The 15,505-nt window shown below is 40.0% G+C and overlaps 1 protein-coding gene across 1 annotated transcript in view; it reads left to right on the top strand.

Annotated features, from left to right (window-relative positions):
* The window catches only part of DLGAP5 (DLG associated protein 5), a 32,621-nt gene that overhangs the window by 4,109 nt on the left and 13,007 nt on the right, over positions 1–15,505 (top strand). Inside the window, exons 4-13 of the mRNA XM_083349573.1 lie at positions 5,391–5,468; positions 7,121–7,220; positions 7,509–7,604; positions 8,014–8,084; positions 8,495–8,763; positions 10,264–10,385; positions 11,231–11,360; positions 12,177–12,262; positions 13,348–13,508; positions 14,082–14,177. Of these exons, the coding sequence (XP_083205699.1) occupies positions 5,391–5,468; positions 7,121–7,220; positions 7,509–7,604; positions 8,014–8,084; positions 8,495–8,763; positions 10,264–10,385; positions 11,231–11,360; positions 12,177–12,262; positions 13,348–13,508; positions 14,082–14,177 (1,209 nt within the window). The remainder of the gene's footprint in view (positions 1–5,390; positions 5,469–7,120; positions 7,221–7,508; positions 7,605–8,013; positions 8,085–8,494; positions 8,764–10,263; positions 10,386–11,230; positions 11,361–12,176; positions 12,263–13,347; positions 13,509–14,081; positions 14,178–15,505) is intronic.

Genomic DNA, 15,505 nt, shown 5'->3' with positions numbered 1-15,505 from the left:
TTGGCAATCCATTTGCATTTACAATAGGTTGGCAAGCATCCTGCGATCCTGTGATCACCATTCGCAATCTTCCATGCTGGCTTTCCCAGAAAGTCAATTGTAAGCCAACAGGGAAAGTTGCAACCATCTGCTGCCTGCCAGGATGATTTCTTCTGATTTCTAGGGACTGGCTGCAAAGGATCTGTCCTGAAATCATAGCAGGATGTTAGCACTGAGTGTTTGCAGGACAGTATGCTTGCAGCCAGCCCACAGGAACCAGAGGGAGTCCTCTTGTTTCTGGGGGCTGTCTATAAATGCCCCGTGCTGCAAATACTGCATGCCAAAATCCTGCTTCAGACTGTATGGCGTTCATGCACTGGGTTGGAAAAATGAAGAGGTCTTTGTGACCCCCATTTCATTTCTCCAGCCCAGCACATGAGTTCTCTTTTATGCACGGTGATGAGCTGCCTATCCTCCTTCAGCAGAGGGCTCTTTTACTCCACTTAATGACCCACATGGTCCCTTAAAGACAGCAACTTGGAAAGCTGGGATTGCAGTCGAGTGGCTCTTTCACTATTTCAGGTTGCTGACCCCTCCCTATTACCATTGAGTTGGTCTTGCCGCCTCTAAGTAACCTACACGTGCACTGGCTGTTACCGTTGACTTGGTCTAACCATCATTAAGTGAAACACGTCACTAAGTGAAACACATTTGTTGCCTGTTACCATTGAGTTGGTCTTGCCATGTCTGAGTGACCTACACGTGCACTGGCTGTTACCGTTGACTTGGCCTGACCGTCACTAAGTGAAACACATCACTAAGTGAAACATGTGTTGCCTATTACCATTCAGTTGGTTTTGCCGCCTCTAAGTGACCTACACGTGCACTGGCTGTTACCGTTAACTTGGTCTAACCATCATTAAGTGAAACACGTCACTAAGTGAAACACATTTGTTCCCTGTTACCATTGAGTTGGTCTTGCCATGTCTGAGTGACCTACACGTGCACTGGCTGTTACCGTTGATTTGGTCTGACTGTCACTAAGTGAAACACATCACTAAGTGAAACATGTGTTGCCTATTACCATTCAGTTGGTTTTGCCGCCTCTAAGTGAACTACACGTGCACTGGCTGTTACCATTGACTTGTTGTGACTGTCACTAAGTGAAACAAGTCACTAAGTGAAACATGTGTTGCCTATTACCATTCAGTTGGTTTTGCCGCCTCTAAGTGACCTACACGTGCACTGGCTGTTACCGTTGACTTGGTCTAACCATCACTAAGTGCAACACGTCACTAAGTGAAACAAATTTGTTGCCTGTTACCATTGAGTTGGTCTTGCCATCTCTGAGTGACCTACACGTGCACTGGCTGTTACCGTTGACTTGGCCTGACCGTCACTAAGTGAAACACATCACTAAGTGAAACATGTGTTGCCTATTACCATTCAGTTGGTTTTGCCGCCTCTAAGTGACCTACACGTGCACTGGCTGTTACCGTTGACTTGGTCTAACTGTCACTAAGTGAAACACATGTGTTGCCTGTTACCATTGAGTTTGTCTTGCTGCCTCTAAGTGACCTACACGTGCACTGGCTGTTACCGTTGACATGGTCTAACCATCACTAAGTGAAACACGTCACTAAGTGAAACACATTTGTTGCCTGTTACCATTGAGTTGGTCTTGCCATCTCTGAGTGACCTACACGTGCACTGGCTGTTACCCTTGACTTGGCCTGACCATCACTAAGTGAAACACGTCACTAAGTGAAACACATGTGTTGTCTGTTACCATTGAGTTGGTCTTGCCATCTCTGAGTGATCTACACGTGCACTGGCTGTTACCCTTGACTTGGCCTGACCGTCACTAAGTGAAACACATCACTAAGTGAAACATGTGTTGCCTATTACCATTCAGTTGGTTTTGCCGCCTCTAAGTGACCTACACGTGCACTGGCTGTTACCGTTGACTTGGTCTAACTGTCACTAAGTGAAACATGTCACTAAGTGAAACACATGTGTTGCTTGTTACCATTGAGTTTGTCTTGCCGTCTCTAAGTGACCTACACGTGCACTGGCTGTTACCGTTGACTTGGTCTAACCATCACTAAGTGCAACACGTCACTAAGTGAATCAAATTTGTTCCCTGTTACCATTGAGTTGGTCTTGCCATCTCTGAGTGACCTACACGTGCACTGGCTGTTACCGTTGACTTGGCCTGACCTTCACTAAGTGAAACACATCACTAAGTGAAACGTGTTGCCTATTACCATTCAGTTGGTTTTGCCGCCTCTAAGTGACCTACACGTGCACTGGCTGTTACCGTTGACTTGGTCTAACCATCACTAAGTGAAACACGTCACTAAGTGAAACACATGTGTTGTCTGTTACCATTGAGTTGGTCTTGCCATCTCTGAGTGACCTACACGTGCACTGGCTGTTACCGTTGACTTGGCCTGACCGTCACTAAGTGAAACACATCACTAAGTGAAACACATGTGTTGCCTGTTACCATTGAGCTTGTCTTGCCGCCTCTAAGTGACCTACACGTGCACTGGCTGTTACCGTTGACTTGGTCTAACTGTCACTAAGTGAAACACGTCACTAAGTGAAACACATGTGTTGCCTGTTAACATTGAGTTGGTCTTGCCGCCTCTAAGTGACCTACAGGTGCACTGGCTGTTACCGTTGACTTGGTCTAACTTTCACTAAGTGAAACACGTCACTAAGTGAAACACATGTGTTGCCTATCACCATTCAGTTGGTCTTGCCATCTCTGAGTGACCTACACGTACACTGGCTGTTACCCTTGACTTGGCCTGACCGTCACTAAGTGAAACACATCACTAAGTGAAACATGTATTGCCTATTACCATTGAGCTTGTCTTGCCGCCTCTAAGTGACCTACACGTGCACTAGTTGTTACCGTTGACTTGGTCTAACTGTCACTAAGTGAAACACGTCACTAAGTGAAACACATGTGTTGCCTGTTAACATTGAGTTTGTCTTGCCGCCTCTAAGTGACCTACACGTGCACTGGCTGTTACCGTTGACTTGGTCTAACTTTCACTAAGTGAAACACATGTGTTGCCTATCACCATTCAGTTGGTCTTGCCATCTCTGAGTGACCTACACGTGCACTGGCTGTTACCCTTGACTTGGCCTGACCGTCACTAAGTGAAACACATCACTAAGTGAAACATGGATTGCCTATTACCATTCAGTTGGTTTTGCCGCCTCTAAGTGACCTACACGTGCACTGGCTGTTACCGTTGACTTGGTCTAACTGTCACTAAGTGAAACATGTCACTAAGTGAAACACATGTGTTGCCTGTTACCATTGAGTTTGTCTTGCCGCCTCTAAGTGACCTACACGTGCACTGGCTGTTACCGTTGACTTGGTCTAACTCACTAAGTGAAACTCGTCACTAAGTGAAACACATGTGTTGCCTGTTACCATGCAGTTGGTCTTGCCGCCTCTAAGTGACCTACACGTGCACTGGCTGTTACCTTTGACTTGGCCTGACCGTCACTAGGTGAAACACGTCACTAAGTGAAACACACGTGTTGGCTGTTACCCTTGAGTTGGTGTTGCCGCCTCTAAGTGACCTACACGTGCCCTGGCTGTTACCGTTGATTTGGTCTGACCGTCACTAAGTGAAACACATCACTAAGTGAAACATGTGTTGCCTATTACCATTCAGTTGGTGTTGCCGCCTCTAGGTGACCTACAGGTGCACTGGCTGTTACCATTGACTTTGCCTGACCGTCACTAAGTGAAACATGTCACTAAGTGAAACACATGTGTTGGCTGTTACCATTGAGTTGGTCTTGCCACCTCTAAGTGACCTACACGTGCACTGGCTGTTACCGTTAACTTTGCCTGACCGTCACTAAGTGAACCACATCACTAAGTGAAACATGTGTTGTCTGTTACCATTGTGTTGGTCTTGCCATCTCTGAGTGACCTACACGTGCACTGGCTGTTACCATTGACTTGGTCTGACGGTCACTAAGTGAAACACGTCACTAAGTGAAACACATGTGTTGTCTGTTACCATTGAGTTTGTCTTGCCATCTCTGAGTGACCTACACGTGCACTGGCTGTTACCATTGACTTGGTCTGACGGTCACTAAGTGAAACACGTCACTAAGTGAAACATCTGTTGGCTGTTACCATTCAGTTGGTTTCCCCGCCTCTAAGTGACCTACACGTGCACTGGCTGTTACCATTGACTTGGTCTGACCATCACTAAGTGAAACATCACTAACTGAAACGTGTTTCCTATTACCATTCAGTTGGTTTTGCCGCCTCTAAGTGACCTACAGGTGCACTGGCTGTTACCATTGACTTGGCCTGTCTGCCACTAAGTGAAACACGTCACTAAGTGAAACACATGTGTTGGCTGTTACCATTGAGTTGGTCTTGCCGCCTCTGAGTGACCTACACGTGCACTGGCTGTTACCATTGACTTGGCCTGTCCACCACTAAGTGAAACACGTCACTAAGTGAAACATGTTTCGCCTATTATAGGAAGAAGCAATTTCTCTATCCAATTGGTCTTTATACTTGAAGGGAAAAGTCTGCATGTTCTGTGTCAGATGGCTTTTCTAGTTTAAATAATCCAAGTTTCATTGAGTTAATGCACAAATCTGTACAGTTGTTTTATTTTATTCTGTACAGTATTTCAGAGCTGTAGATATGATTTGGTGAAATGATTCTTACAGCTCAACATATTTAGTTTTACACTGCACAGTATTTTGTAGTATTAGATGACACTTTCATGTTGTGTTACTTTAGATTTAAACTACTGAGTGGGGGCAAGGGGACATAATTGAAATCTGCATTTGACCATGAATTTGATTCCATAATCTTGAGTCAGTAACACATACATATGCAATCTGTAGGGACTTTTATGAGAAAAATGCCTAGGTACAGCAACTCAAAATATTTAGAAGAAAGGATAAAATAAAATTAATCAATACATGAAAGGGGGGCATTATTTGTTATACAAAAGTGTGAAAAATTCAGTTGCAATGAGATAATTGAACAGTTTATGTGAACTTTAGTTTCCAACTAAAGTACATAGTTACATGAACAATTTAACTGCATATGTTTTAAACTTATCCTTCAGCAATCCTTTAAATTTACTTTAGTTCAAAAAATGTTTTATTTGAACATTTTTATAAATTGTTTTTGGAGAACTCCTGAAAGGCACATACTAAAATATCAGTAGGTAGTCAAGCAACAGTAATTAAGAAAATAATTAACTCGGAGCAAAATAAGACATTAAAAAAGTCACATGAAAATTCCTAAACGCTTTCTGATTATTCCAAAAATGTTTCTTGCTAAAAGCTACACATATAATATGGAGATCGCAGTTTGCTCATTCTTTTTTCTGGATTGTTCCTAGGAAGCTCCAGTTGTCACGCGAGTTACAAGGTCAAAAGCGAAACAGTTGCCAGAACCAAGGAAGCCACAGCTATCAACGGTTTGTCTTACATATTTGTTTTTGATCATATACCATTTGCATGTTAATTACAACAATGTGCTGTCACATTTGTGGCAATTAAATTGGGATGAACAGAATTAGATTATACGTGAAGTATTAGTAACTAACTTATTTGTGGTGCATTACAATACCCGGAATTAAACCTATCCTACTTCGGTTTTGCTCATATTATAAAATAAACATTGATGAATCAATACATGATTGTTTTTAGCAAAAAAAAATGGAAATGGGGCTTTGTGCTTTCTGATCTATAGTAAGGAGTATTAGATATTAATATATCATGTAAATTGAATTGTTCTGTTCATAACCCAGACAACGATTGGGGTGGGGCTGGGTTTGGACAAGGAGATCTATTTTTTCCAAATTCTTGATGCTGTGAAGTTCATTAAATAAAGGTAGTCCTCGTTTAACCATTCATTCAACAACCATCTGAAATTATGACTATTGCAGCAACCCCGCAGTCAATGTGATTGTGATCTGGGTACTTGGCAACCCATTCCCACTTCCAGCCACGTGCCCCATGATCATATGATCTCCTTGCCAGCTTCCCCAAAAAGTCAGTAGGGAAGCCAGCAGGGAAGGTGGCAAGCTGCTGCTCCCTGCCGAAAAGACTCCTTCCACTTTTGGGGGGCTGGCTGAAAAAGGCCTGTCTCAGAATCCAAGAGGATTTGCAACCAGCCCACAAATGAGAGAGTCCTCTTGTCTCTGAGGTCTGGCTGCAAATACCCTGTGCTGCAAACACTCCATGCTGAAGGCCTGCTTTGATTTGGAGGCAGACGCAGCAAAGGGGGTGCAATCAGCCTCCAAAAACCAGAGGGAGTCCTTTCATGTCTGGGAGCTGGCTGCACATTATTATTATTCAAAATGTTCCTGTTGTTTTTTGTTTTTGTTTTTTTAAACAGATTCAGGAATTCAACACAAATCTTAAATTCCTCATTAGTGTATTCTTCCTTTCAAGTGGATAATGTAACACTTGCTGGCTGAAGAATTTTAAGAGATGAAACCTACACATTTTAAAAGTTGAGGTGGTTGAGAAACACTGGTCTAGAACACATGCCCAGAGGGTTTTGTGAAATCTTGTGCCATATCAAAAAAGATGGTGAAAACTTTTTTAATCATGAGCTCTTTGTTTTTTAGAACATGAAGAATGGAGGAGAGTGCTGATCAACAGATACATGCTCTGTGTGTCTTCCATCTCTTTCTTTTCTAGAGATGGGGTTAGATGCAGAATTCTCTCGCAACCTAGATCTTGTATATTAGTTTTAGAAAGATTATTTTGATTTAAAGCACTACTAGATGTTATGTGCCCAAAATTTTACGTACCACTATTGGTATATTCTAAGCAAGCTTTACAAGGCTATCAGTTTTATATAAAATTAAGAACTGCATTTTGAAATGCTTGCTCTTGTTACTGAAGCAATTTTTGTAATGTTTGCTGTTTGATGGTAGAGATTTAAGGCACACACCAGGTGACTAAACAGAGAGTTTTAAAAGGCTGGATCAAAAACAGGTCACTGATGGAGTAAATGGCTAATCAACATCTGCTTATAGACTGGAATTAAATGGATACACAGTGTGATTGCTTTCTTATTTAAAAAAGGAGGTGTGTTTTTATATTTATATTTCTTTAGGTTGCATCTAGCTATACTAGGAAGGGCTGCAATTGGCAGATAGCTCAACAAGAACAGAAGCAAATCTGCATAGACAAACCTTCCAAAAAAGAGAGTAAAGGTATGAGTTCTTTGTCCTTATTTAATAAGGGTTCCAGTGGCTCTTATGAATTTTGGTGAGGAAATAGCCAGAAGATGGTAATGCAGTTTCACATCACTGCGGAGTAGGCAATACACAATGACTATAGTGTAAGTTCTGCAGTGGTTTTAGTACCAAAATATCTAGAAAGTCCCAGCCCTGACCAATTGTGTGACATGGTCCAATCAACTTTATTTAATTTTTGTCTTGCAAAAATTTCACAGAACATCTAAGATTTTAGTGATTGAACAGCTTTCTCCCATTTTTCAGAGGTGCAGTCTGGAATCACACACAGAAGAGTAACTAGAGCAACAGCGGCGGCTAAGTCCAGAATACCGCAAGCATCACAATCAACTATAATTTCAGGTGGGTGAAATTGTACTAAAGGAGTTTACATGGACGACTGAAGATAAAAATGTCCTTGACACAGATTCAATTTCTAGCGATATATGAGCACAGCCATGCAATTTCCTTGATTTGTCATGGCCTACTTCTGGGATGTTATTTCAATTTCCCAGTCTTGCTTTCAGTTTGTGTATTTTTGATAGTCTCCTATCCAATTTATAATCAAGCACGATCTCACTGATCTACTAAGTGCAAACAAGATCATCTATGTGACGCCACCTGCTTGATAATTTTACTGTAGGCGTTCTGGATTTGAATTCTGTTTTTTACTACACTTCCTATGTATTTTTGTCTCTCTTTCTATAAAATATTTATCTTCCATTGCTTGTGGTGAAAAATTCTGGAATAATGTTCAGTTGTTCTTTTTTAGGTAATCTGCCACAGAAAAGAATTACAATTAAAGGAAAGCAGCAGAAAGAGATAATAAAGGAACGGACAACAGTAAGTTGTTTTTTCATACTATATTTTTTCCATGTATGTTGTAGTACCATAAGTGGTATGCTGCTATTATCCCTAATGGCAGTTCAGAAATCAAAAACTGTGACTTGCCTAAACTGAAATAGTGAAGTTTTGCTGATTCAACTCATCTGAGTTCAAGCTTATATTCAGGAAAATCGTGATGATGGAAATATTTCCCAGTTGCTTCTGTTTTTTAAGTTAGTAGGTTTAAAGTTTTAACATGCATCAAACCCTCAGATATGACCTAGAGACAAATGAAATTGGAATGTTACCTGCTAATATTTTCCAGAGAAAAACTATATATGAGTCCTTCGGGAAAGGGCGGTATATAAATCTAATAAAATCTAAATATGTGTGTTTAAATCGAAAGAGAAATCACTGTGTTTTATCAGGTAGTACACGATACAAATCAAAATATTCTAATGGAACAAGAGAAAGAAGAGGTGAAGCTCCAATCGTCTGCAAGCAGTGAACAGAAGGACTCCCTTGAGAAAGAAGACATCTCAGCACCCCCAAAAAGAAACCGTTCATTTGCCCCTCAGAATTTTGTCTTTAGACCTCCCAAAGGCTTGACCACCTACAGAGTGAAACCAATGTCCCCTTCCAGGGCAAATGTGTTCTTATCACCCAATCTTTCCTGGAGCCCCTCAGAAACAATCAGGTAAGGATATCCCACTTCAGACTTTCATATAAAGTATTTTATGAATCTGTTCAAATTGTGTTGATTTCTCCTCCTCCTCCCCCCCCCTTGCTTAATGCTGCTTCAATGATTTTCAAGCTCATAGAGGAAACAGCTCAGGAAGATAATTATTCCAACTTCCTCACTTGTTAATTTCGAGTTCTCCTTATTCCTGTTGCAATTAATTTCCTCTTAAAATGCCTCAAAACCTTTCAAGGCTGAGTATGAATTGGTTGCTTCTGGCTATCTATGGTGGTTTTCTGTTTAGAGCTCTGTGAAATACGAGGACCAGGATGTCTTTCAAATGGAGATACCAAATCAAAATAGTATTGGTCTCTCAGATGGTGCAGTTATTTAAGACAATTTTGGGGGTATACCTGTAATAAAGCTATGCAGAGACTTGATTATAAGGAGCAAACTTTGAATTCAAGTAGGCGTACAAAAGTAGAACCGTAACGTAGATTTCATGACGTGTCATTGTTTTCAACACCAACAACCAGATAAATAGGCTTTTTCCGTAACTATCTCTAACCTATTCTTTTAATTTTCCCAACAGCCTCCCAATCACTCCAGTATCTGAGTCCATCCATCTTCTGCTGGCTTTCCTCTTTTCTCTTTCTACCTTGCCCAGCATTAGAGCCTTTCATGTGCATGTCATGTCAAATGATATTATTATGATGTGAGGGTAATCTACAGTTAAATTTACAGTTTAAATCTGGTGGAAACATAATAATTCAAATCCTAACCAAAGACCTAAGAATTATTAAGGCAACATCTAAGAATGTAGGCAGTTTCAAGTAGGTTAGGGTTGCTGGGGGTTGTTTTGTTTTGTTTTGTTTTGTTTTGTAAAATTAGTGTGTTCCAAGTCTGATAAATATTTCAATATTTCCAGACATTGAGGAAGCTCTTTAAGCATTGTTCTGAGGTCTACAATCACATTTGATTTATTTATTTATTTATTTATTTACTTACTTACTTACTTATTTATTTATTTATTAATGGGACTTATATCCCGCCCTATCTCCCGAAGGACTCAGGGCGGCTAACAACAATAACATAGAAATTAAGATAAAATTAAAATTAAAGTCATCTGTGCAATAAATTAAAATTAAAAATTAAAAATAAATTAAAAATTGTAAACATACGGTAATTAAAATGCCTGTCAGTCCAGGTCAGCCAGGTGGAAAAGGAGTGTTTTGAGGCCGCGGCGAAAGGACCGGAGATCTTGGGTCATCCGAAGCTCAGGGGGGAGCTGATTCCATAGGACTGGCGCTCCCACAGAGAAGGCCTTTCCCCTGGGGTTCGCCAGCCGACATTGTCTAGCCGACGGTACCTTGAGGAGGCCTTCTCTGTGTGAGTGTACTGGGTGATGGGAATTCGTTCCCGGTAGCAGATGGTCCTGCAAGTATAACAACAGATTTCTTTTTTCCATACATGTTCAGTTTTGATCATAATTTTTGTTATTATTATTATTATTATTAGTGAAGCCAACAAAGAAGAAAGGCAAGGTTATGGACTGCAGTTATCCGCCAACCCAGAAGTGACAAAGGAAGCCACTAAAGGACACCAATATTCCCTGGATTTATTGGAAGAAACAGAAGGAGGTATATCTAAGAAAATGTCTATACAACTGGGGCTAAGAGATCAAAACTTTAAAAGGCAGGGTGAGAAGTCCCATTGTAGAAGCTCGTTTGCCTTTAGTCCTTTTTCTCCACTTCAGTCTCTGATTTATAGTGCCGACAAACAGTAGCTATCAGGCAGGGATGTGCTATACTTCAGTGAAGCTGAAGAAGTACTTTGCAATGGGTGTACTTTGCAACAGTGATCTGTTGATACCTCTTTAATGAAAATGTTCTTGATCTAAGTACTGATAAGCATAGTCATGCTCAGAACCCCACCCTATTGGCACATCCTTAATTCAGACCCTGCAGCCATGCATCAAGGATTTTGATTTTACTCAAACCCTTTGATCTTTTGAGGGATCCCTGGGGATGGGATGGGGATGATGCAGTATGACTGAGGGTGCATCGGCCATATGGACAGCATTTAGAATTCCATTTTTTTGTGTTAAGCCTATTTAGACTTAACCATTACTCTGCATTTATTTTAAAAGGTCAGAATATTAAATTTGGCAGTTAGTCAGGTTCCAGGGCCAGCAAATGAAACAAAACGAAACCAGAGACTATAAGCAGACTTGGGGGTAATAGGCTACCACTCGTCCCTCCCCTTGCATTAGTGTTAAAAAAAAGAGAGGAAGGCAATTATTTAGTTGGTTAACTAAATAATTGCAACTTTAAATATGCAAAATACTAATAGCTTGGCTAATATGATGGTTTAAATTTTATTGATGGTTACTGAAAGAGCAACTATAGCCTGTTTAGTTGCAGGTTGCATTCCTCCTATATTTTATACAGATTCTGCAATTTTTCCATCTAAATTTTTTTTCTAGAACATGTGCCTGACAAGATGAGGGATAATGGTACTTTTGAAAGTGAGAGCAGTGTGCAGCAACCAGATCTTCTAGCAACTGCAATATCAGAGCCAACAACAAAGCTCCTGCATGACGTGTCCTATTTTAGGTCTGTAGACAAAATCAAAGGGATTTAAAGTAATAAACTGCCTGGATAATATCTTCTCCAAAGAGATTTCTTCACCTTTGTATTACAGTAAACAACAGATTTGCTGGATCCATAGATACTAGGGGATAGAAATGGTACCCAATCCATTTTACCTAGAGGTGTAATTGCTTGGAGTTTAAAATGAGATTATATCTACTTGTGCTACTGTGCGCGAAAGAATGTACCTTTCCAAGCAAGCCTATTTCTGAAAATTATACACCAGTCCCACATTAGCACCTAAGCTGATTGTCTAAGTAGAGTGCGAACAAAAGGGTAGAGATGGCATTTTCCTTACTATCCATTCTCTCCCTTGAATGAAAAGCAATAAAGTAAAATGGCTAGCAAAAAACGGTCTGTTCGGTCCTACCTAGCCTAGAAATCATTCTTCTTATTGGAACCATATTTCCCAGGCTGCTACTATAGGCACTGAAGTTTCTGAATTGCAACCTTAACTGTAATTATTTTAAAAAATATTACATGTATGAAAGTGATTCGGCATGTTCTGCCTATCTTTGTTTAGAATAAGTAGGGAAGGAGGCAACAGAAGTTCTCAGATCAAAGAATTGTAACATGTCCATCCTTAGCCAATATTTAGCTTGCTAGCAAGAGGTATTCTATATAATGTGTTGTTGTTTTTTACTTAAAATTAATATTTTTAATTGGTATTGAAGCACTATACTTTTAAACTTTAGTTCCTTTGAGTATGTTATGGGTAAAAAAATTGGGTCATTAACTGAACTAATGAGAAATGGTGTGAATGTGCTTTTGTTTTAAAAGAAACATTCTTCAATCTGAGACCGAGAGACTGACCTCATTTTGTCTTGAATGGGATAAAACTGTTGAAATGGATATTCCCGAGGAAGGTAAGAGACAAAACACAAAAAGATTTTATGAAATCATTGTCAGAAATAAACAGCTGCCTGAGTTTAACTGTGACTCTGATAAGCCCATATATCTTTATCTATAGGTAGGTCTCAATTAGTGTAGTTAATGAATTCTACAAAATAGCCGCATTATTCAAATTCACACTGTTTGAAGTGATATTTCAATGGAAAATATGGTTCCAGCTTGATGGAACAGGCAATACATTTTTTAACATAAATTGTTGTAAATATATTGTAGTAAGGTATAAAGATAATTTACTTATTTAAATTTATGATTAACAAAGTCACTGAGCCTTGGTGGAGCAGTGGGCTAATGCCTCCTTAAGTAACACCAGCTGCCTGCAATTAGTGCAGGTTCGAGTCCCACCAGGCTCAAGGTTGACTCAGCCTTCCATCCTTCCGAGGTAGGTAAAATGAGGACCCAGATTGTTGGGGGCAATTAAGCTAACTTTGTAATAATGCCACTTGGGGGTGTGTGTGAAAGCCCTAATAAGCAGGCATATACATAGAATGAAGGCTACTGCTAAGCTTGTAAGCCGCCCTGAGTCTTCGGAGAAGGGCGGGATATAAATGGAATTAAAATAAAAAAAATAAAAAAGCAATATAAAAACTAAGTATCATTCCTAAAGGCTAACTTACACTGATTGCTTTCTCTTTAAATCTTCATACATATGCTGGTAGAATGAGTTTGCATGCTTTAAGCAATGTTAGTGTCAGCATTCATAATTTTTTAGTTCACAATTTCTATAGCTCAAAAGATATCTTCAGATTTGTTGAGAGTGAACCTCTTCACTTGCACATTAACTGTTTTCCTCTGATGGAATTATTCTGTTCTGCATTTTGCATAAACAAAAATCAGCAGTATCTAAAATTGCAACTGTATATGCACCAGCCTCAATTGCACAGGTGCTAGCTTTGCATATTGGGCCACAGTAAATACCCGTATGACTTACAGCATACATTAACCTGAATATCACATTCAAATTTACATGAATTGAAGCCTTCGTCTATATATCAGTAGTTTTAATTTATATACTGTATGCAACAAAATACTGTTTTTCCAGCAAAAGATCTTGTCCGCACAACCATTGGGCAAAGCAGACTGTTGATGACAGAGAGATTCAAACAATTTGAAGGGCTGATAGATAATTGTGAATTCAAACGTGGAGAGAAAGAGACAACTTGCACAGATCTGGATGGATTCTGGGATATGGTAAACTTTCAGGTAATTTTTTTTAACTGTTAAACCTCTGTTTGCATTCAGCTGACTCTTTGTTTTTTTTTACCTTTACTTAATGGCCAGACCTCTGTTCGGTCAACAGTAAACAAATAAATCTTAGCCTGGTAATTTAAATTTTGCAATGGATGAAAAAGGTGAATGAGAATTGTCCTAACTAGGAAAAATGCACCACAAGGAAATTGCACTTTTTAGCTTGAATATGCATGTGCCTTGGCTGCTGAGAGCATATTAACTGCTACACATAAAACTCAAGTTTGTTTTGGCCATCATGTAAACTTTAAATCTACATCATACAATAAAAGCTAGGGTTCTCTATCATGCATTAAATTTGCAATCTATATTAAATTCTTTCACCCAAAGCAGCAGGATACAATGAAATGTTGCGAGACATTCCTAGGAAATGGCTAAAAGTGTCATGTCTTTGATTTCTAGGTGAAACTATTTCCTAAGGAAACTTACTATGCTTTTTAACACTTAATATCTTTTTTTAAAATGTAAGTGGGGTTTTTTTGTAACCTGGTTCGCTTTAATTTTGTTTTGCAACTTTTCCTCAAATAGGTAGAAGACATAAATAAAAAATTTGAGAACTTGAAGCAACTTGAGATGAATGGGTGGCAAATGGTGGATGATGCTCAGCCGTGTAGACCTGCCAAGGTATGAGAGCCTTTGCTGGTTCTGCTTTTAGGGGGTGATTTTGCATGGCAGGTAATTACTGAGACTATTTCTAAAGGCAACTTTCTTGGGTGATACAGGCAACTGTACAAAAAAGGCACAATTAGGTTTCTTATGGACGAGAATTGTATTAAACTTAGCTACTTGTTCATCTTCTGGGAACTGTATCTCCTATAACCAAATCTGAGATGCACAGCAATTCAGATCAAAAATGGGAAATGTGATTTGTGGGGCTTGGATGAGTTTGCTATATCTGTCAATCATCCCTTTGTCGTCCAGCTTTCCTTTTTGTAGCCACTTCACTTCCAGGCTTTTGGCTTGCTTCAGGTTTTTGTTTTAATGCATTCTATTGCCCTGCTCACCCAAAGGTTTGCTTGTTGTAAACAAATAGATACATTGATCGTTGGGATTTTTGTTTCTGATATCTGATATGTAATTTATATTTCCAGTGAATTTTAAAGTGTGGTGAAGCTAATATAGACCCATGGCTAATCTTTTGATTGCCTGCCTTGACATTCCTGAGTTTTGCTAGCTGCTAAGAATAGTTTGACACTGTGTGAAATCTGATAGGGAATGGGATAATTCAATACTCAGTGGTGAATTTATCAGTACTATAGTCAGTTTGAGACAGATGACCTTTAAATGTTTCCTAGGAGTGAAGCCATCTCATATCATAATTTAGTATTAGAGGGCTTCGTACTGGGTATCTTTGTGAGCGAGAGAGTAGGGTTTGGCTAAATATACTATTTATTTATTTATTTAGATTTATATATCGCCCTTTCCCGAAGGACTCAGGGCGGTTTACAGGGCATTTAAAAGAGAGTCAATACAAACATTAAAACAAATTTAAAAAGATTAAATAAAACCCTGAGAACAGTAAAAAAAAACCAATTAAAACTAAAATTAAAAAATTCTCAGCCTGGGCCAGAGAGCTCGAAGAGCCAGGTCTTCAGGTCCCGGCGGAATGAACGGAGGTCGGGGGCAGTCCTAAGCTCCGCAGGCAGCTGGTTCCACAGGGCAGGCGCACCCACTGAGAAGGCCCTACCCCTGGGTGTTACCCGCCGGCAGTCTTTAACCGGCGGCACCCTGAGAAGACCCTCCCTGTGGGAGCGCACTGGACGAAGGGAGCTTGATGCTGGCAGCAGGTGTTCCCTCAAATATCCCGGACCCATGCCATTTAGGGCTTTATAGGTCATCACCAGCACCTTGAATCTCACCCGAAGGGCAACCGGAAGCCAATGCAGCTCGCGGAATAGAGGTGTTACATGGGAGTATCGGGAGACCCCCATCACAACTCGCGCGGCTGCATT

This window comes from Vipera ursinii (genome assembly GCF_947247035.1).
Source record: "Vipera ursinii genome assembly, chromosome: 1".
NCBI lineage: Eukaryota > Metazoa > Chordata > Lepidosauria > Squamata > Viperidae > Vipera > Vipera ursinii.
This window is presented reverse-complemented; position numbering and strand designations above follow the sequence as displayed.